At 46.3% G+C, this 23,657-nt stretch overlaps 1 protein-coding gene across 1 annotated transcript in view; it reads left to right on the forward strand.

Moving 5' to 3' along the window:
- COLGALT2 (collagen beta(1-O)galactosyltransferase 2) overlaps positions 1–23,657 on the forward strand; it is a 97,166-nt gene that overhangs the window by 55,092 nt on the left and 18,417 nt on the right. The window contains exons 2-5 of the mRNA XM_005290722.5: positions 3,338–3,448; positions 8,930–9,047; positions 10,011–10,145; positions 15,739–15,943. Coding sequence (XP_005290779.1) covers positions 3,338–3,448; positions 8,930–9,047; positions 10,011–10,145; positions 15,739–15,943 — 569 coding nt within the window. The remainder of the gene's footprint in view (positions 1–3,337; positions 3,449–8,929; positions 9,048–10,010; positions 10,146–15,738; positions 15,944–23,657) is intronic.

Genomic DNA, 23,657 nt, shown 5'->3' on the forward strand with positions numbered 1-23,657 from the left:
GTTATGTGGACACCTCTGTGCTATTGGAATTGGACTGAGACTATCAGACTCCTTTCCCTTATGCCATGGGAAACAATGGGAGAGTAACCTCTAAGTTAGAATTGGAGCGCTGAGGTTAAAAGGCTCTGGATTGTATTACCAATCTGCAACCTACTCGATGTCCCATTCTCCCCTAAAAGGTGACTGTGGCAGAGATTGTTCGTGTGATTACAGAAAAGCAGAGTTTATAAGGGAAACTTATGTAGAAACAGTAGAAACCTGTGTTGATGTTTTGTTTGGTTTTTGGTGTTGGTGGTTTGGTTTTTATGCAGTTGGTGTCATAAAATAGTCAAGATTTCCCCACTGTTTCCAGACAGAGATATTGGAGACACCACAGTCACTTCTTATCCCAAGGGCGGATGCATACTGCTGCGGTAAACAATGGGTGAATGCTGATTTTTAATGGTGTTAAATGTAAATAGTTCTGAGAACAATAACAAAAATAGCTGTTGGGAATGGCCTATTTTTAAAGCTCTAAATTGGAAAAAGTAAAGGTTTGCCAAATTGCTAGTCACCGAGCATGTGTGATCCAAGAAGTGACTAACTTTGTTGTGTTTGAGAGTTTAAGGCTTATAAATGCCACTGGATGGACACACCTGGAGACTGAAATCCTTTATCTGAGCCAAATCCTTGTCTCCGTGAAGTCACTGGCAAAACTCCAATGGGAACAGGATTTAGTCCCTAACCCACAGAGTAGGTACAGCATAGGCTCCAGCTATGCAGGCTTCCCTCTAGTGACCTCTCTGATGACCTAGCCATTCCACCAGCTTCCATTTCATTTCACCTCTCAGCCTCCCTTTGGCGAGTGCCAGCTAGTGCAGCTTTTTATGGAGGTTTTTGTGAAGAGGACGCTTGTCCAGTAGAACTGGACTGAGACTTGTGTTTGTGTTGATCGCAATGTTTTATGAAAGACTCCAGCAATTAGTGTAGCACAAGTCAAGTGTTTATTTTCAAAAAGTGCTCCATCTTGGCACAACATGGAGCACTGCATGCTGAACATGTGGTCTGTGTGCGCTGCGCCTCTCTCAAAAACAAGGACAGTTATGGAGCTCATTGTAGAACCCTATAGTTGCATCCCTGCACTAACAGACAGTATGAGCAGACTTCTGTCTCCACGCTTGGACTGGAGCAAGCAAGGAGGCACTATTGATATAAGTGTGAATTAGCTGCTAACGGGGGAATTGCTGTAACTCTGTAAAACACAGCCTATGTGTCTGTCTGCTTAATCCATAAGGATGGTTGTTCAGCTAGCCAGCGTTTATTTCCTAGGGGAGCTGCTTTTCCAGCCTTCAAGAACAGACCTCATGTCTGTATATCAACAGCTGGGAAAGGGAACGTTCCCTCATATTCATTTTTTTTAAAGAAAATTGCTTTTCCTTTGTTAATGACTATCTCGATCTCTTCCTATTTCCTTCACTTTGCTCTCCCCGTGAATGTCAATACTGCTCACATTCTGGGGTTGTGTAGTTCTCAGGGCTGAGTGGAGAAAGAGTCCACACTCGGCGTTGGCGTGAAGTGAGAGAGCAGCCCCACGGTAATAAAGGGGCTGGCCCAACACCAGAGCCAGAGCTTCAACTCCCCTCTCCAAACTACAGTCAAACCCTCTTCTTCTCCCTTACATGTACTCAGCAGGATAGAAAAATTGGGGGATATTGTCAAAGGCACAAAGGGGAGTTAGGTACCTACACAACCTGTCTTGACCATATTGTGTGCCTAACTCTCCCTTGGAAACCTCCCCTGTCATCAGGAGTAACTAGGACCTTGTAAAATGTGAAGGGAGACACACTTGGAAGCTCTTAGGGGAAGGCATGTCTTTTTGTTCTATGTCTATACAGCGCCTACCACAATGGGGGCCTGTCCCACGACTGGGGCTCCTAAGTGCTACTGCAACACAAATGATTGCTAATGCAGGGCCACTAAAAAGAGTGCCCTGATATTTTAGGAATGTGGATTGTAAATGTTAGACAACCCTTGAAGTTATTGGTGCAGCTGGCTAAAACCACCGCTGTCTTCTGTTACAGGCCGTGGCTTTTTATATTCATTGAGGGAAACCAGGAACACCAATAAGTCTCCTAGGATTGGCACTGGGCTACTTCTTTCTTTCTTTCTTTCTTTCTGTCCTGAAGCTATTTAATTCTTTCCCAGCTTGATTTTCCTCTCACTAAACCGGGTAAATTCCCTGGAGACAAAAGCTTCACTGATATGGAACCAGTGTAAACAAGAAAAGAATCAGACCTTGTTTGTGTCTCATAAGGTCATATAATATTGTAAGAAAAAATACCTAAGACCTTGTCCTGAAAGATCTCAAAGCGCTGCATAAATTAAATACAGAGGGCGCAGATCCTTAGCAGGTTCAGCAGGGTGAAGTCCATGGAGCTATGCTATGTTATACAACTAAGGATCTGCCCCATACAGTGCCACTGAAATGTGTCTGCCTCTGGGACCATGGTAGTACTCAGCCCGCTGCATGGCTTTGAGGATAGGGGATATTTTGTCCAATGCCAATGGGCAAATCCCAGCTCTTAGGAAAAGTGCTGTGGGATCCTTAGTGTTACTGTGAATCTGTCAGGACTCCAGTCTGTCAGGTTTCCTGCAAAAGACCCAATCATAGTAAATTGCATTGGAAACAGAGCAAAAGGGAAGTGGTGCTCAGCTTAGGGAGCATGAAGGGCTGAATCTACCCTGCTGAGATTTGATTTCAGTTGGGGCTATTTTATACCCGATTCTTACAACACGAGTGCACACATTCAACCTCAGAAAAGCGGGTGGCAGAAACAGTTGAAGAAGCCGCGGGCCTTTTCCTATGGACTCCTGAGCTCTGGGACCCTCCCACCTTACAGGGTCCTAGATCCAGGGCTCAAGCCTGAGCACTAATATCTACACTGCAATTAAACAGCTCCTGAGTCCGAGCTTTTAGCCCGGGCCAGCTGGCAGTTTTTAATTGCAGTGTAGACATACCCAGACAGGTGCTGCAGAGAGAATCCCACGAGGGGAATCCTAAGGGGGGGTTGAATGGATTTGTGTGTATGTCTCTTACCAGGATTTGGAACTATACACACACTTCCAGTGCAGATTATATGAGCTCCTGGCAGGCCTAATCTGTCCTAGGCCAGGACAGGAGGAAAGTTACAGGGGTGCCAGCCAGCATACAGGTGCACTTTACTATTTATATACAATGTATGTCCTCCCATTTGAGAGCATTTCTTTGTCAAGAAAGAATCTGGTCCTACCCTGTCCAGTCTGTGTCTATTATTCAGATGCTACATTAATGGGATTCTTTGTGCCCTTATTTCTCCAGGGCAGCCACTGACCATAACGTTGATAACACCACAGAGATCCTCAGAGAGTGGCTGAAGAATGTGCAAAAACTGTATCATTATGTGGAGTGGAGGCCTATGGAGGAGCCTCAGTGAGTATCATGGCCAGTGATTTCCTAAACGGTTTGGGGGTTTCAATATCAAGATTATAGAAATCTTTAAACCAATGGTGGTTTAAACAAATGATTGTTGCAGGATTTACACTCAGATTCTTTAAGGCCCTGTCTCAGCAAAGCACTTAAGCACATCTTTAACTTCAGTGGGAATACTCATGTGTTTAAAGTTAAGGACTTTGCCAGATGGCGACCTATCAGCAGAAAGCAGTTCTATTCAGTCATTTCCCATGTGAGCCTGCCTTCCTTGCACACCCAAAAAATCTCCCTGAAAGGTACAATGAATTAAAGATTGGTTCCTTATTTTCCAGGAGACTCACGGAAACGTGCTCCATCTCCCCAACCCCGGTCAAAACTCTGTCCCTGGCTTTCAATATTCAGTAATTTTCCCTCCAGGGAATTAGTGCAAGCCTGAGGAAGAAATCTTGAGGGAAACTATCATTTAGTTAGAATCATAGAATCATAGAAGATTAGGGTTGGGAGAGACCTAAGGAGTCATCTAGTCCAATCCCCTGCTCAAAGCAGGACCAACCCTAACTAAATCATCCCAGCCAGGGCTTTGTCAAGCCAGGCCTTGAAAACCTCTAAGGATGGAGATTCCACCACCTCCCTAGATAACCCGTTCCAGTGCTTCACCACCCTCTTAGTGAAATAGTTTTTCCTAATATCCAACCTAAACCTCCCCCACTGCAACTTGAGACCATTGCTCCTTGTTCTGTCATCTGCCACCACTTTGAACAGCCTAGCTCCATCCTCTCAGGAACCCCCCTTCAGGTAGTTGAAGGCTGCTATCAAATCCCCCCTCACTCTTCTTTTCTGCAGACTAAATAAGACCAGTTCCCTCAGGCTCTCTTCATAAGTCATGTGCCCCAGCCCCCTAATCATTTTGGTTGCCCTCCGCTGGAATCTCTACAATTTGTCCACATCCTTTCTGTAGTGGGAGGCCCAAAACTGGACACAATACTCCAGATGTGGCCTCACCAGTGCCGAATAGAGGGGAATAATCACTTCCCTCGATCTGCTGGCAGTGCTCTTAATAATGCAGCCCAATATGCCGTTAGCATTCTTGGCAACAAGGGCACACTATTGACTCATATCCAGCTTCTCGTCCACTGTAATCCCCAGGTCCTTTTCTGCAGAACTGCCGCTTAGCCAGTCGATCCCCAGCTTGTAGCAGTGCATGGGATTCTTCTGTCCTAAGTGCAGGACTCTGTACTTGTCCTTGTTGAACCTCATCAGATTTCTTTTGGCCCAATCCTCCAATTTGTCTAGGTCACTCTGGACCCTATCCCCACCCACCAGCATATCTACTTCTCCCCTCATTTTAGTGTCATCTGCGAACTTGCTGAGGGTGCAATCCATCCCAGCATCCAGATCATTAATGAAGATGTTGAACAAAATCGGCCCCAGGACCGACCCCTGGGGCACTCCACTTGATACAGGCTGCCAGCTAGACATCGAGTCGTTGATCACTACCTGTTGAACCCGACGATCTAGCCAACTTTCTATCCACCTTATAGTCCATTCATCCAATCCATAGTTTTTTAACTTGCTGGCAAGAATACTATGGGAGACCATATCAAAAGCTTTGCCAAAGTCAAGATGTATCATGTCCACCGCTTTGCCCATATCCACAGAGCCAGTTATCTCATCACAGAAGGCAATCAGATTGGTCAGGATTGACTTGCCCTTGGTGAATTCATGTTAACTGTTCCTGATCACCTTCCTCTCCTCCAAGTGCTTCAAAATGGATTCCTTGAGGACCTGCTCCATGATTTTTCCAGGGACTGAGGTGAGGCTGATCGGTCTGTAGTTCCCTGGATTCTCCTTCTTCCCTTTTTTAAAGATGGGCACTACATTAGCCTTTTTCCAGTCATCCGGGACCTCCCCCCATCGGCATGAGTTTTCAAAGATAATGGCCAACGGCTCTGCAATCACATCAGCCAACTCCCATGGCACCCTCGGATGCATTAGTTCTGGACCCATGGACTTGTGTATGTCCAGCTTTTCTAAATAATCCTTCACCTGTTCTTTCACCACTGAAGGCTGCTCACCTCCTGCCCATATTGTGCTGCCCATTGCAGCAGTCTGGGAGCTGACCTTTTCTGTGAAGACCGAGGCAAAAAAAGCATTGAGTACTTCAGCTTTTTCCACATCATCTGTCAGTAGGTTGCCTCCCCCATTTAGTAAAGGTCCCACACTTTCCCTGACCTTCTTCTTGTTGCGAACATACCTGTAGAAAACCTTCTTGTTACCCTTCACATACCTTGCTAGCTGCAACTCCAATTGTGCCTTGGCCTTCCTGATTATACCCCTGTATGCTCGATCAATATTTTTATACTCCTCCCTATTCATCTGTCCAAGTTTCCACTTCTTGTAATCTTCCTTTTTGTGTTTAAGCTTACCGAAGATTTCTCTGTTAAGCCAAGCTGGTCACCTGCCATATTTGCTATTCTTTCTGCACATCGGGATGGTTTGTTCCTGCGCCCTCAATAAGGCTTCTTTAAAATACAGCCGGCTCTCCTGGACTCCTTTCCTCCTCATATTAGCCTCCCAGGGGATCCTGCCCTTCAGTTCCCTGAGGGAGTCAAAATCTGCTTTTCTGAAGGCCAGGGTCCATATTCTGCTGCTCTCCTTTCTTCCTTTTGTCAGGATCCTGAACTTGACCATCTCTTGGTCCCTATTGCCCATCAACTTCTACTTCCCCTACCAATTTGTTTGTGAGCAGCAGGTCAAGAGGAGCACGGCCCCTAGTTGGTTCCTCCAGCACTTGCTCCAGGAAGTTGTCTCCAACGCTCTCCAAAAACTTCCTGGATTGTCTGTGCACTGCTGTATTGCTCTCCCAGCAGATGTCAGGGGGATTTGAAGTCCCCCATGTCATTTGGAAACTTCTGTTGTCTGAAAAAAGCCTCGTCTACCTCATCCTCCTGGTCTGGTGGTCTATAGCATACACCCACCACGACATCACCCTTGTTGCTCTCACCTCTAAACTTAACCCAAAGACTCTCAACAGGCTTTTCTCCAGTTTCATACTGGAGCTCTGAGTAATCATACTGCTCCCTTACATACAGGAAAACTCCTCCATCTTTTCTCCCACGCCTGTCCTTCCTGAACAGTTTATACCCATCCATGACAGTGCTCCAGTCATGTGAGTTACCACACCAACACTTATTCCAATCACATCATAGTTCCTTGATTGTGCCAGGACTTCCAATTCTTCCTGCTTCTTTCCCAGGCTTCTTGCGTTTGTGTACAGGCACCTAAGATAACCAGCTGATTGCCCCACTTTCTCAGTATGAATCAGGATGCCTCCCCTGTTGCACCCTTCTCCTTGTTTCCTCCCAGTATTCCACTTCCCCACTTACCTCCGGGCTTAGGTCACCATCCCCCGGTGAACCTAGTTTAAAGCCCTCTTCACTAGGTTAGCAAGCCTGCCTGAGAAGATGCTCTTCCCTCTCTTCGTTAGGTGGATTCCATCTCTTCCTAGCAATCCTTCTTCCTGGAACAACATCGCATGGTCGAAGAATCCAAAGCCCTTTCTCTGACATCACCCGCGTAACCACACATTTACCTCCACAATTCAATGGTCCCTACCTGGGCCTTTTCCTTCAACAGGGAGGATGGATGAGAATACGACTTGTGCCTCAAACTCCTTTATCCTTCTTCCCAGAGCCACGTAGTCTGCTGTGACCCACTTAAGGTCACTCTTGGCAGTATCATTGGTGCCCACATGGAGAAGTAGGAAGGGGTAGCGGTCCGAGGGCTTGATCAGTCTCAGCAAACATTCCGTCAGATCCTGAATTCTAGCTCCAGGCAAGCAGCACAGTTCTCGAGTTTCCTGGTCTGGAAGGCAGATGGATGACTCTTTCCCTCTTAGGAGGGAGTCCCTGACCACCACCACCTGTCTCCTCCTCTTGGGATTGGTGGTCATGGAACCCCCATCCCTAGGACAATGCATTCCATGCCTTCCGGTCGATGGGGTCTCCTTCTGATCCCTTCCCTCAGATGACTCTTCCAAACCATTCTCCACCATAGTACTTAAGTTGATACTTAAAGGGACACTGTTGAGTTTAAAGAAGATCATAGAAATGTAGTGCAGGAAGGGACCTCGAGAGGTTGTCCAAGCCCCTGCACTGAGGCAGAAACACATAAACACAGACCATCCTTGACAGGTGTTTGTCCAACCTGTTCTTAAGAGCCTCCAATGATGGAGATTCTATAACCTCTCTTGGAAACCTATTCTAGAGCTTAACTATCCTTAGAGTTAGAAAGTTTTTCCTAATATCTAACCTAAATCTCCCTTGCTGCAGACTAAACCCATTACTACTTGTCTTTACTTTTTGTCCTACCTTTTTTGACATCCATATTAAAGAACAAAAATCTTCACCTATTAACAAGATTTCAGATTATGAAAGTGAGAGGATTTTAAAAATATAATTTAATTTCCATCCTTTGTGCTGGTTTTTTTAAAAACTTTTTTGCATTTCTCCCAGGTTGGACAAAGACACCGAATTCACATTTGTCTGCAATCACTTTCACATTCAGGGTCTTATTTGACAACATAGTGCTCTGGTGTTTGTCTTGCAAATCTTGCAGGGCAATGTTTGCTTAATTTTCAATAACAATCCTCTTTCCACTGGACTTTTTAAATTTTAATCTTGGAAACTTTCTCCTTTAGGTTTTGTAAAAAAAACTTTGCTTTTTAGTGAATATGAATTTTTCAGAGCCAGCTCCTCTACTGTTGAGATCAGTGGAGTCTGATCCATTTATATCAGCTGAGGATCTGGCCCTTGGTTTCTTTCTTTCTCCCACATCCTCATCAGTAATGAAGATTCTGCTATCAGAACACAAACTCCAAGCCTCAAAACCATTAAGCACATGTGTAACTTGACTCACAAGATTAGTCCCATTAAGTTTAGCATTAAGTGTTAGTTTGTCGGGATTGGGCTTTAGGTAACAATGGCTAATGATGTACAAGCCATGAAAGAATCCAGATTACTCTCCATGAGCTGTGTTGGCTCTGCTGGGTGCAGGGGAGTAATGTGAACAGATGTGACTCTTAATATCTAGCAGGGAGTAGCTATATGAGGTCAGATCCTCAGCTGGTATAAATCAACATGATTGCACTGACTTCAGTGGAATGACACTGGTTTACACAAGCAGAGAATCTGGCCCACTGAATGAGAAGCTGTTTTTGACATCACCCTTTTTTCACCGTAGCCACGTGTGAGGCAGGAAATGCTGTAGCACGGTGTGTTCTGTAGAGCCTTGTGTACAAACTCCAGGAATAAACTTTTCCTCAGAACCTGCCTTTTCATTTCTGCTCTCCTGCTGCCTGGGTCAGTTGAGGTGACTGTCTATTTTCCTTTTATGCTGAAGTCAGAAGGGAAATGTAATGACCAGGGGTGCTGCAGCATGGACAGAGCCAGGAGGCAGTAACTGTTTGTTTTTCTTTCATAGGTCTTACCCCGATGAAATTGGGCCAAAACACTGGCCGAGCTCCAGGTTTACCCATGTGATGAAACTCAGGCAGGCAGCTCTGCGAACTGCCAGAGAAAAGTGGTCAGACTACATCATGGTAAAAGAGAGGTTTGGTTTGTTAACTGCAGTTGGGCAGAACACTTTCAGGCAGTCATTCTGCAGCCATGCTTGGAGTGGGGGAAGTGGGCAGAAACAAACCATCTCTGAGCTCTGATCAGTCCCACAAATGTCTGCCAAAAGTTCCTCCCTTCTAAAAGAAGAGCTCTTTGTTTGCTCTGAATTCGGCTTGAAAAACACCTGTGGAATCAGCTGATCTGATCCGCAACAGACTGTGTGTGTGAGGCCCCAGTATTGCAATTAGATCTATGTGCAGAGCCCTGCTGAGTACAATGGGGCTCAGCATGTGCCCAGGGATCCACTCACAGAGACTGGACTATGTTTGCCAGTGAATGTAGTTCTGCTGGTGATAGCCAGCAGGATTCTAAAAAGGGCACCTATTAGTGAAGTTTGGTGACATCAGAAAGAAGTTTGGCAGAACAGCATGGAAGGGTGGGATCTGAACCACTTTACAGCAGTGATCAACAGTCTTTCTGTATCGGACTCCAAACGGGTGGGGAGTGCCTGCTCTGAGGAGCCAATGCTGCTGTCTCTCCATATAACATCCAGCGTGGGCACTGGCAGTGCAAGCCTCCCTCATGATCTCCTTTAGGAGAAGAAGCAAGTTCAGTCTCTCTTCCCATTCAGTGGCCTTTCCACAGAAGCTGCTAATTAGTGCCACTGCTAGATGTGGTATTTATATAGTGGACTCTTGTCCACTGGGAAATAGACCGAGCCCATCAACTCCTTTCACATGGGCTCTCAGTAGCCATCAGATGGTAACAACTAAAGTGACTGTCAACCCAGATTGGATTCAGATCAGTGACTTAGAGGCAAAAGTGTCTCTAGCCCATTGCTAATTTCGTGAGCCATTCAACCACCGCCTCTCCTAGGAAGGAACATTGTAAAAGTACCGGTACTTTATCTGTGTTGAAAAAGTCTTTTCTCCCTTTTCCTTCTCTAGTTTGTAGACGCAGATAACTTGCTCACCAATCCAGAGACCCTGAACCTGATGATAGCAGAGAACAAGACCGTGGTGGCACCAATGCTGGAGTCTCGCTCTCTCTATTCTAATTTCTGGTGTGGTATCACCCCTCAGGCAAGTCACATATTCAATGGGGTTAGTGAACAGCATCGGGGGCTGCCTCGTGTGAGCTTTCACTGGGGTGTTGTATTAATTTAGGTGGAATATAGGGGCCCAAGGATGTTAACATAACCCAGTTACTGTCCAGCATTAAACAAGATTCGGTGTTTGGTCTACAGTGATCTCAGCAAATACACCATTAAAAATCCTGTCTATTAAAAATACAAAAAAGAAGGAAAAACAGTTAAAGCAGTTGAAATGCAAAGTGTTCAGTGAGGCTTTCATTTTAACAACAACCCTTGTTCCCTTTCCCTTGAGCTGGAGAGAGTTTTAAAAGGAAACCCCCCCCCCCCTTGTTTGACCATCTCTTACATCAGTGGTGGGTAACCTGCGGCCCACAGGCCGCACATGGCTCTTCAGCGTAATCCGCTGGCAGGCCGCAAGACAGTTTGTTTACATTTGCACGGCTGCCTGCAGCTCCCAGTGGCTGCAGTTCGCTGTTCCCGGCCAATGGGAGCTGTGGGAAGTGGTGACCAGCATGTCCCTGCGGCCCACGCCGCTTCCCGCAGCTTCCATTGGCAGGGAATGGTGAACCATGGCCACTGGGAGCTGCGGGCAGCCATAGAAATGTAAACAAATTGACAGCCCTCCCTCGGATTACCCTCTCGCTGTCTTAGATGGTGTAGCAGGGTGGTTACCTCGCTCCTGCCCTGAAGGGCTTAAAACAGCCAGGGAGAGGGCTGTGGCAGGGAAAAGTTAGGCTGATTGGGGAAGTAGTCACAGCTGGGCTATGCCCCAGTCAAGCCCAGCTGGTCCCTATAAAAGTCTGTGAGCCAGAGGCCCAGAAGAACTCTCTCTCTGTATTCAGAGAAAGAAGGGCCTGGCTGCAGGGAGCTAGAGACAGGGTACCTGAGTGGAACAGGGCTGGGGAAAGGCAGAGGAGCTGGGGAGCTCCAGCCTGGAAAGCCCCAGGCTGTGGCCTAGCATAAGGCCAACAGGTACTGGGGGTTGCAGAGGGCAGCCCAGAGGTAGGCAAAGGCAGCAGGTCCAAACCCAACCTTGCCAGTGATGAGTAGGCTGATACTGCAGTCTGCCCCAGGGCATGGGGGCTAGGCAATGACTGGCAGTAGCCGTATACTGAAGCGAGGTGGGGATAGTGGGTGGGGGTTCCCTGGGAAGGGGAGATCCTAAGACTGAGGGGTTACTGCCAGGGGGCAGCACCCAGAGAAAAGGGGCACCGGGGTCCTGGGAGGGACACGGGGCCAGCGGCAAGGCAGATCACAGGGCACTCCAAGGCTGGCAGAGCTAATTCCCAACAGAGACCAGCAGGAGGCGCTGCAGGGGTGAGTCCACACCCTTACAGATGGTATCAAAGATAGTGATAACTGTCCTTTTGAGGAAAAGAGAAGTTAGTTGAGCTGAGATGGAGATTCTGCTGCTGTTGCTGCTGCAGTTAAAGTCCAATCCCATTTCATCCCAGGTGGTATCTAGGGTTCAGCTGGAGCTGGTAAAAGTGGTGATGAGGGAGGTCTGGCTCCCTCTCTCTTTAGTTTGGTCTGGTCAGGTCATCTCTCAGGATCAAAGTGATGGAGACCCAGGGACCTGGGAAACGGTGGGGTTGGCAGCCATGATGGTGACACTCACACCAGTAGCTGCCATCTCTTCTTTCGTATTCTCCCCCCCAAAGTCTCTTTCTTTAAAGACCCAAAAAGGCAGCGTTGGGTGGAATAGTCCATCTCCTCATTATTTTGTCCACCAATTAGGTCTAGTTTCTGACATACCAATTTTGGTTCATTAATTTCTGGTTCCACATCTTATGTTTCTACCGAGCATGATTTTAACACAGTCCATAAACCATATGAGAAGGCCCTTTTTGTCTGGACTAATTTAGTCTCGCTCTCTCTCTCTCTTTCTGGTTTTCATACATTTTCCCATCAACATTTGTTATTATAGGTTGTTGTGATGTCTTAAGAACTTTTGCATCCTTTTGACAGTAAACTCACTATTAGGGTAAATTTGGAGGCCCTGTTATTACAGTAGGGCTCTGCTCACATCACATTTGGCCGAGTTATTACAACCAGGCTCCACTCACCCCACATTTGCCTGTGATGCTGTGGGCCCCACATCAATTTTGCTGTCTTCCTGAGCTGCCTTGCAGTGCAGACTGCTCTCTATTCTGAAGGGATGCTGCTCCACCTGTGATGCAAATCAGGCTGATTTGAGCATTAGGCAGCCACGTAAGCTCGCTCCTTCCTCAGAGGCAGAGTTGCAAACATCATTACAGTAGGAGACACTGGAGGTAAATCAGGGGAAGCTTCGGTCTTTTCAGGATCCTGGGAATAAATGGAGGAGGGAAAGCTTTTAGGGAATCCTCTCCTAAGCTTCTGCTGTTCTGACTCTCTCTGGCTTGGAACCTTTCCTCCTTCCTCTGCCTCTGAGCCTTGCCCCACCTCCTTCTGTTGCTGGGTCCTGCTCTCCTGCTTCATTGTGGGGAGCAGCATGGGGTCAACCAGCTGCAAAAGCCATTAGAATCTTGGCATGGCAGGCAGAGGACAATTGGGGTGGGTGGGGATGTGGTTGGGGATTATGAGGGTTTTTATTCATGTGGGAATCGGTGGCTCTTCGAATACTCCTGAAGGGCTGGGATCTCAGAGGATTAATAAGCAGGTGTGTGTGGGAGGGTGGGGGAAGAGTTCTCATTAATCATCCAGGAGCATGAAGGTCTGTAGAGGTGGGTGGGGCTGATATGAAGGAAATAGAGAGACAGGAGCAGAGTTAACTCAGCGGCCATCCATTATTGTAGACATCAGAGAACCTGGCTGCTGCTCCCTGGGGTTCTTGGAGCTGACCCCAAGTGGACTTTACAATGTTCAATGCAATCAACATTTTGAGGTGCTGGTTTTGTGTTATCATCAAATGATGGCAGTGAGCAAAGTGGCGTTTAGCCTTGATATAGAGCACAAGCAAATTTCTGGGGCCTGTTTCCTTAGCTGGGGCTCCTCCTTAGAAAAAGCTAAATCCTGAGGAGACTGAGCATGTTTTATAAGTGAGGCTGTTTGTAACCAAAAAATAATGTGTAATGGCCCAATCCCACCAAGTATACATACCAGTATACCCACAGTTGCACTGATGTCTATGGGAGGTGATTCCCTATGTTCTGTGTAATCTGAATGAAATTAAATACCACGGATACATAATTTTAGCCTGGGTTTTCCAGTATTCTGGCACAAATCAATTAAGAGTTTACTCTTCTCCATACTCTACTCCATTGTGTGAGCATTTCTCCTTGCACTTCGACCAGATTTATACAGTGCAGTATTCCAGAAACTGATTTAGAGAGGAGACTCAAGCCCTGTTCTGTTCACGGCACTCCTAATAATTTATTCCCTATCTATACTTTGGTATATATTACTAACAAAAATATTGCACACTCTAGAAATTATTATAGTTTTAGGGCCATAATGAGATTGAGAGATTCCAAAGTTGATAAATGTCTCTTTATCCGTAAATGAGTTTTGCAAGAGAATTAATTAAACAGAAACATTTTCAGATTCAGAGAAAATAATTTAATTTCAGGTTCTTTAATTGCTCTGACTCATACATATAAATATTTCCAATTCTATAGTCTTGCCCTGACCCAACTCTTTGTTTTAATATTTTGAAGAGAAATCCAGAAATTCATTATTAATTTTATTGGCGCTACAGGGAAAAGTGTAGAAAGAACTTCCTGCTCTTCCTTACTCTGTGGCCAATTTTGTAACTCCTTATTCTCCCAATGACATCACTGGGATTACAGGCCAGACTAAAGACTACTCATGTAAGTAAAAAATTGCAGGACAGCATCCTAAACTTCTTCAATTCTTGAGTTTGTTATTAGGAATTGTTATTAGTAAACATATGGATAAAGAAAGTTTAAAAATGTATGAGAATCCTGGTGGTAGCATCCCTTTAAGCCTTCAGAAAGAAGGGATCAGATTCACAGCTGACATAAATCAGCATTGCTCGGTCGACTTTAATAGATCACAGCCAGTTTCCACCAGCAGAGGATTTGGCACAGAATTCTACAACTCTGGTAACAAGTTTCCCATCATTATTGATGTTAGCTAAGAAAAGACAGTAAAGAAAAGAAAAACAAGATGAAAATATGATCTACAGACTTCCTGGTAAATAATGGTTAGAGTGAAAACTAAACATCCACTTTTTTTTTTCTGGCCACTCCTAGTTTTGACACTTCTAGCCCAATGGTTTCACACTCCTCTTGGTCTGTTTTCTTCTGGGGACTAGTGCAGGAATAGCGGCTAGAACAAGCATGAAAAGCAGGGTGCAGCAGCAGCAACAGTGCAGAGCAACAGTAGCAATCCAAAGACCGAGCTGAAGAGCTCAACATCTACTTCTCAGGAAAATAACTGTTGGAAGGTTTGGCAGCAAAACTGACAAGCTGGAGCCTTTCCTGATGATGCACAACTTACGTGGAGAGAGAGAGAGAGAAAAGGCACCGAAAGGTGTTTGCTCAACTTACGTCTGTTTGCTGGGATACTTGTGGAACATTCAGGAATTAGGATTGTTGTTGTTTATTTTATGATTATTATTTTATTTTAAGAAGACCAGAATTTGCTATGGATCCACGCCAGTCCTTGTCATTGTTCAGACATCTGATCAATGTATTAGGACTGCCTCAGCCTGAGTATTAGGTTGTTATTTCCATCACTGATTGTGTTAGTAGCATTACATGGGCAAAGGCCAGATTTAAGCCACCACAACCCAGGTTGTGAGCCCACACTGATGGAAGGTCCACCTGGGAGGCAGACACAAGTAACATGCTGATCAAGCATCTGTCCTAGGCAAACCCCTTTGGTGGAACCCCCTGGAATCCCAAGTGGACATTAAAGCTGTTCTGCCCTGGGGTGAATCCACCCTCTGGCACAGCTAGCCCAGAGATTCAGGAAGAAGACAAATTGAACCCACCCAGTTTCTAGTGGGAGGAATCTGTCCCATTGTTGACAAAGGGCCTGTTCTAGTTGCTATTGAGACAATGAGAAAATTCCCATAGACTTCAACGGATGCAGTATCAAGACCAGCGTTGTGCCTGCCTGACAGCCCTGGAGCAGAAAGGGGATTTGATTTTTAAGGGGATTGCCGTAATTAGGGAAGGGCCTGATACTGTGAGCTGCTCAGTACCCTCCTCTCCCATTGACTTCAGTGGAAGTTGAGGGTGCTCAGCACTTTGCAGGATTAGTCTTGGAGATGTGTGTGCAAATGTAGGTTTTAGAGAGTCAGGGAGTAACACCTGGCCAGGCTGGCTTTGAAGCTTTGCCGCCAAGGAACTTTGCAGTAGTACAGCTTAGGTCTCCATTAGCTGCTGAAAAGGGAAGATGGGGTCATGCTGTAAGGTTTGGGGGTACTTGTACCCAGAGGTTTGGGTCAGCCCATAAGAAAGAGTGGGGCAATTTGGGAAATTCAGTTCCAAGTGCAGATGTCAAACAGCCCCAAAAATTGGGAATGAGAGAACCTGGGATTTTGGCACTGGTCAAGCTCTACTGAAAAGAGTCAGTAGGCTAGTCATTTGAAATGTCTCATGGTAATAAAGTGCTGGATCTTCACATTTCAGGGCTATTACAGAAAGACACCGGATTATGCCCTGATCAGGGAATGGAAGAGGTTGGGCTGTTTTGCTGTCCCGATGGTTCACTCCACATTCCTCGTTGACCTGAGGAAAGAGGCTTCGGACAAGCTGATGTTTTACCCCCCACACCAGGACTACACCTGGACCTTTGATGACATCATTGTCTTTGCCTTCTCAAGCCGCCAGGCAGGTATGTTGGTGAGCTCACAGGCAGGGAAGGCTACTCAGTGGAGATGTGCAGATTCCCTTCAGTTCAAAGATTAATACTTAAAGGCAGTGGGTTGAATTCTACCCTGACATACACCCCTAAAACTCAGCGGACTTCAGTAACATTTGGTCAATGTGTTTTTCTGCGGTTGTATTTCTCAGAAACCTTTTTTAAATTGGGAGTCTCCTCTCTGGACTCTTGGTTGTCACACAGCTGTGCCGGACTGTGACTAACTTTAAGGGTGCTTCTGAATGGCCTAAAGTCTTTTATTCTAGTGACCACTGCCTCTCCTCTTCTTGCTTATCTCCCATTCCTTTAACTTTCCTGTATGAAGCTGTATTGACAGTGTCGGAGACCTTAATCCACAGAACAAGTACGGCCATGGGCAGCAGCTGTGCAAGCCTGCCCTATGCTGCCAGTGGGCCTCAGCTCTATCTTCTCCTCTTCATGCTCCTTCTCCTCTTCTTTCCCTTTCCTCACCGCCAATTCTTTCCCAGGCACCAAGCCTCTTCCGTCTCCTATTTCAGCTCCAATCAGCTACCAGAAATGGTACCATGTGACCTAAGTATCCTATCAGAGGTAACTAACTACGGACAATGAACAGCTCATTCATGGTTGATGGGGCAAGGGTTATCTGTTGAAATGATTCCCTGAGTAATTTCAAATCACAGATACATCCAAGGGAGATCACAAGCTGCTTGGGGATCGTGCACAACCGAAAAAAGACAAACTTCTTTTAAAAATACCAACGGACCAACCCACCTTTAATAATATCAATATGACCTACTTCACAAGGAATTTTTGACTATTAATTAGTGCTTTGAGAATGGGAAGCACACTGAGATCCTTAGGTGGATGATGGTACATAAGTACCGAGCATGATCAGTATGTTTGTCATGTGGAGATTTATAGTGCTCTGTGTGCATGAGCTCGCTTAAAGTCACTAGGATTTGTACTGCTAAGCATCTGGTCACCAAATGAAAATTCACTCCCTGAGCATCACTTGTCTCCTCCCTGAGATTATGTTTGGAGGAATCCTCGAAATGGCCTTATTGCTTGACTCTCTCCTTCCTGTTAGCAGTGCTGAGTTATGTAACTGACAGAGCTTTTCTCTAATATGTCTCTAAGCTGGTGGGTATGGGAGGCTACCCCCACTGACCGGTTTTCCCTGTGTGCATCTGTAACAGGGCCACCTGGAGGGGGTGCAGTTTGCCCGAGGAACTCCAGAGGACCTGCAAACTGCATGGTGTTGCAACCTGGTACACAGGGTTGCAGCATCATTCAGATTTGGTCCGGCCCTCCCTTTGTCACAATGGAAGGACAACTGGGCCAAATCTGAGTGACTGGTATTGTAACCTGTTGCATGAGGTTGCAGCATCATTCGGGTTTGGCCCAGCACCCGTCCATCATGACAAAGAGGTGACCAGGCCAAATCTGAGCAGCACTGCACCCCCCGTGTGCCAGGAGTGAGGAACTGGGTCCAGCCCCACGGGATGAGAACTGCCACTGCAGGGTGGGCTCACTTGCCAACCCGACCACCTCTGGGCCTATCATCAGGGTTTATGGAAGGGTGGGTGGCCTCAGTTTCAGATTTTGCTCCACATCCCCAAATAGCTTTGTATTGAGGCCTTACATCATGGCTCCTACAATGAAACAGAACAAGCACTTGTTTTTAAATCTCTTGAGGTGTCAGAACACTGGAAGTGCAGCAGCGCAGGTGGCTCTGCATTTAATCAGTGAAAATAATTAGAGTTGTCTGAGCTTTTTGTTCCGCAACTCCAAATTGCACAAAATCTACCCTATTTGAGGATTCATAGGAACTAGAATCTCTGGCAAGTTTCACTGCAATGTTCTTTCCAAGTTTGTATGTAGGTTGTAACATGGCTGACTCCACACACGGTTTGTATGTCCACACACAGGATCAAATTCAGTTCTGCAAATTCCCATCAAAGTCAACTTCTAATGCCAGGGCTGAGCCTGGCCCTCAGTTCCTAGCCATGAGGGTATGCTATAAGCGGGTCTGCAACAGTTTCTGGGCTTGAACTGGAGTCTGCATAGTTCTTGTGCACTGTACATGCAACTGCCTGACTGTGTTGGTGTAACTGGATTAGCCACTTCTCCTGCCAGGGCCAGCTCCAGGAATCAGCGAAGGAAGCAGGTGCCTGGGGCGGCCAATAAAAAGGGGCGTCAGTTTGTCTGTTGCTGGGGCGGCACATCCGGGGCGGCAGCAGCGGCACTTCAGCGGCAGCTCAATCGGCCTGCTTTGGTCTACGGCGGCGGGTCCTTCACTCCCTGTCTTCCACTTCGGTGGCACTTCAGCAGCAACTCAATCACGTTTTTCTTTTCTTTTCTTTTTTTTTTGCCGCTTGGGGCAGCAAAAAAGCTGGGGCCGGCCCTGTCTCCAGCCTATCAGGCCTTTGTATGAGAGGACATCCCAAAGCACAGGGGCTCCTGTAAAACACACATCAGCACGTGAGCGAATATGTGGACATATGCACAGATTTTCCCACAATATACCTGAAACAAGCCTGGTGTGTGTTGCGAGGCTGGTCCAAAAGAGACGCAGTTGTGCTAGGAAAAATGCCTGCCCTGTGGATGTGCTGAATGTTAGTAGTTGTGCCCATATCAGATGAGCATGTCGGAGCCTGGGTATACTTAAAGGTGACACGGAAAGGGGAAAAACGAGGGTTGTGCAAGTGTGTGCTCGCTCTCTTTAGATTAATCCAATATTTTCTAATTATTTAGTTTTAGAAATATCAAACTCTTAAATCTGATCCTCCTTGTTTTTGCTGGAGAACTCCCTAGGGAGTTTCCCTAGCCCTTATTTGAAGGAACAGGGTGCTGACGTTTTATCAAAGAGCGTTATTCTCCCAAGTGTTCAAGATAACATAAACCACCAACCTTCACACCCTCACCCCCAACTCCCAAATTTTTTTAAGTCATCTGAATAATTTCCCATCTCGGTCAGTTTCACTCATGCCATAAGCCTGCCACTTCTCCAGTCATCCATAGGGTCTTGAAGATAGTCAAGACCCTGAATTTCTAATGTAAAACTCCTGTGGGAAAAGTTCTTTAACAGGCCCTATTTAGGCCTTTTTTCTGCTTCATAACGAAGTAAAACAGGGAAGCCTCGCAGTTCTTTTTGTGTTTCACATCCCCCTTAACCCATTTCTAATTGTAATGTGGATGAGCCCCGGGATCCTCACAGTGGAACCAGTTTCAAAGCAACATAGGGCAGCTTACAATGTAATTTTGAATCCATGTGCAACTCAGAGGTTTCTGCAAGATTTCACTTCCTCTTTTTTCCTGCTGCGGGGGCCTACACTACTTGACTACAGATGATGTGATAAAGGCAAGAGAGCTCTGAAGTGCTTCCCAGAACCTTGTTGCTTCCCTCTTCTCCCCTCTGTGACAATGGTTTACTGGTTTCTCTTGGTTGCAGGACCATAGACAATCTGATAATGCCCCCGTGCAGTGAGCTCTAGCTAAAGAACAAAGCATAGTGGATAAGATGCTCAGCTGGGTACACTCGTGTTGAGCCATTGACTGCAATGGAGCTAGGTCAAATTACACCACCTGAAGATCTGGCTGCATGGGAATTTCAGGACCCTAAAGATTGGGGATGTAACAATTCACTTCAGAGGCTTTGTGAATGGAGAGATTAGTGGGGAGGAGACATACACCTCCAGCAACAGCCTTCAGGAGACACTGTGAGAAGGGAACTGAGAGGCCCTTCATGGGCTCAATGGGCTTCTTGGAAAAGAAAAGGTTGGCCAGGAAGAAATTCACTTCCCTCCTAGCACTGAGGAGGCTCTAATCACAGCCACTCAGCAGGAATGTTCATTACGTTTTGAAAGGACAGTCTCCTACTCAGCATGACTGTCAGCTTAATGATGTGGAGTCAAGTTTCATTACTCTTCAAGATCTGGGCTGGGAAAGCTGTGTCTGGCATAGAAGGTCCCGGAGGTTAGAGCAAGGAGAACAGCATGTTTTAGCATAGGGGCTGGGATTAGACTCATAGACTCATAGACTTTAAGGTCAGAAGGGACCATTATGATCATCTAGTCTGACCTCCTGCATGATGCAGGCCACAAAGCCGTCCCAACACTTTCCCTTGACTCTGCTGTTGAAGTCCCCAAATCCTGTGGTTTAGAGACTTCAATTAGCAGAGAGTCCTCCAGCTAGCGATCCCTGCCCCATGCTGCGGAGGAAGGCGAAAAACCTCCAGGGCCTCTGCCAATCTATCCTGGAGGAAAATTCCTTCCCGACCCCAAATATGGCGATCAGTAGAACCCCGAGCATGTAGGCAAGATTCTCCAGCCAGACCCTCATTAGCCATTATACTACTTACCAGCGATGGCACGCTGTTCCTTTGACTAAAATCATGTTATCCCATTAAACCATTCCCTCCATAAACTTATCTAGCTTAATCTTAAACCCAGACAGGTCCTTCGCCCCCACCGTTTCCCTCGGAAGGCTGTTCCAATATTTCACCCCTCTGACGGTCAGAAACCTTCGTCTAATTTCAAGCCTAAACTTCCCAACGGCCAGTTTATATCCATTCGTTCTCGTGTCCACATTAGTACTGAGCTGAAATGGATTGTCCAGTTAGCGTTTTGAATGCGCAGGTCAGATGAATGGGCATGTTCCTGTCTTGAGACACTCAGAGCATAGCAGAAAGGGAGTTCCATGTATAGCTTCCATTGATGTTAATGAAATCTGCTCTGTTAAATAACTGGAGAAGTGTTGTCTAGTGGTTTGAGCTGAACTGTGGGCATCTGGACTCCTGATTTCTTTCCCTGGCTCTGCCTCAGACTAGCTGTATGATTTGGCAGGGGTGGGAGGTGGAGCTTGGGGGGCGGACACAAAGTCACCAACTCTCCATGTTCAGTTTCCCTTTCCGCAAATGTCTACAATAGTGACACCCAGGTCACAAGGCTGTTATGAGACTTCATTCACTAGCCCTTGTAAAGTGCCCTGAGAGCCTCCTATGAAATAGCCTACTACTGCTGTCACTAAAGATGACAATAATGAATCCCTTCTGAGTGGAGAATATACAGTACCTTTAACAGCAGAGTAGTGCTACCCCAGAGAGGACTCTTTATTTAATGATTGGTGACAATCATAAGTAGCAAAACTATGCAAGGCAGAGTCTGGATTAAAGGAGCTCTTTGGAAATGTTGGTTTGTTTTTGTTTTTGAATAGCTGCCTGTATTTTTCTTAGCTACTAGTGTGTTGAAAAGGGGGGGCCTTGGGCCCAACAGGGGATAAGATATTAATGAAACCCTTGTTCACTGTTACAGCATTGAACAGTGAAGTGTCATCTGGGGTTTTGTGTCAAATTATTGCTGGCAACTCCCGTTGTAATTGTCACAGTTCCAGGCTAACAGTGCCTGTATTCCCCCCTGTGGGCCACTCCAGGGGTGCCCAGTCAGTCTTCAGTTCTCCAGCTGTTACCTGTCACTGGGTAGGGACCCTTGTCCCACTCCCTTCTGACTGGTGGGTTTTAAACCTGCACAGCTCCCTGCCTTACACTGGGATATGCCCAGCAAGCCAGTCTGCCTAACCGCCAGCACCCGTGCATTGCTCTCTCTGAGGGCTCTGAACAGTGTATTGCCAGCAGTTACAAGTACCCACACAGCTCTTTCTAAGCATGCACCATTAGTTTGACGGCAACAGCATTACAGAGAGAACATATGAAAACCCATAGAAGTTCCTATACGCATGCTAAAAGTGTAGACTCAGCCTGAGTCATCCTAATCACTCCTCCACTGTTTTAGTTCCTGGAGGATCTGGGGTAACCCTCCCCTAGGGCGTAGTCAGTAGAACACAGTCATATGTACAATCCCTGGCCCACAGTGATGCAGCAAACTTAATACAATATGTTCTCCCCAGTTGCAGTATCTGTCACAGTAACAACCATTATTAATTATTATTATTTATTTAGTATTATATTTTACTTATTATTTATTTGTATTACCATAGCATGTAGGTGCATCAGTCACAGATTAGGACCCCAATTGTGCTAGGCACTGTACAAGCACAGAACAAAAAGATGGTCCCTGCCCCCAGGAGGTTACAATCTAAGTACAGGCCAAGAGACAACAGATGGATACAGGCAGACAGGGGAGTACAAGGAAACAATGAGACAGCATTGGTCAGCATGACAGGCAGGGCTCCCAGCACACCAGCAGCTTAGCTGTCGTCAAGCGTTTTGTAGGCACCATAGCAAAGGAAGGTTATGAGGAGGGATTTGCAGGTGGATAATGAGGTAAGTTTGCCGATTTTCATGTAGAAATGCCTGCCAAGCATGTGGGGCAGCAGAGAAGAAAGCACAAAGGTGCTCGTTTGAACATTTATGACCTTTCATTAAAGGTATAGCAAAAGAAGGAAAAGCAGTGAAAGCATCTGAAATGTAAAATATTAAGTGAGGCTTTGTTCTTAACGGTATCCCTTTTCCCTTCCCTTCAGCTGTATGGAGCTTTTAAGGGACAAACCCCTGTTTGACAGTCTTTTAGATGGTATTAAAGATGGTATGAACTTCGTTTGGAGGGGAGGAGGGAAGAAGTTAGTTGAGATGGTCTGGAGCTGTTGTTATTGTTGGAGTCCTATTCTGTTTTCTTTCGGGGCATGTCTATACTAGTGCGCTTACAGCGCCACAGCTGTACTGATGCAACTGTGCTGTGAGATTGCTTGTGTAGCCGCTCTATGCCGGTGGGCGAGAGCTCGTCTATTGACGTAATAAAACCACCTCCAACAAGAGGCAGTAGCTGCCTCTCTGGTCACAGGCTCATTGCAGTGTTGCACCAGATGGAGTTCTCTTGGCTGGCTGAGCCAGACGCTTTAGTGTGAAGAAAAAAGGAGAGAGAGAGGCAAGAGGAGAAATAAGCTGGGGAAGGAAAAGAACAGATGAAGCAAGGGAATCAGGATGCCGAAGGCCCAGTGGTGTCTGGTGGATCACTGGGTTCCAGGAGACTGTGTGGGGGGGAGAGGAGCGTGGCAGCCATGATGGTAAAGCTCATTCCATCCAGTCCATGTATCCCCCTTCCTCCCACTGAGTGACCCCACCAGGTACGCAATGTCCAAGAAGGTTTGACAGCCTCATCTCAATAGCATTAACCAATCAGAACACAGTGTGGTGATTTTTAATTATTAACATTTTCTTCTAGAACTTTTCAGTGCATTGTCAGGCTGCCCTGTGACTTCCCCAGCAGCTTGGCAGATCCCATAGCACGGCTCTTTTACTTAAACAATCTAGTTTGTACCAGTCTATTTGTCTCCATTTGTTACCTTGGACAACTTGTATGTTGTTCTTCCAGGACGTGCAGAAAACATTAGCAGCTTGGGTTAGGCTCCTCACCTGGGGTGATAATTCTGGTTACTTCACTAGAGTCACCATGAGGATGACTTCTGCACAGGCCAAGCATAACATCAGCCATCTCTGATCAGACCACTGTTTTGCAGCAACCATTATCTGAAGCTCTAGAGGGCAAATTCCACCCCCTCTCAATGCTCCTGGGGCTTGATCCCATCAAAGTCAATGGGAAGTCTCATATGCTTAAAGTAAAGCATGAGTTAAGTGCTTTGCTGAATGGGCCTGTAAGCTGAAGTGAGCCAACCAGTCCAGGAACAAAATCTCTTTTACCAGGTGACCTTTCCTTCCTGATACTTTATTGTCGAGGTGTGATGTGTTCGA

The sequence above is a fragment of the Chrysemys picta genome, chromosome 8 (genome assembly GCF_011386835.1).
Source record: "Chrysemys picta bellii isolate R12L10 chromosome 8, ASM1138683v2, whole genome shotgun sequence".
Lineage (NCBI taxonomy): Eukaryota > Metazoa > Chordata > Testudines > Emydidae > Chrysemys > Chrysemys picta.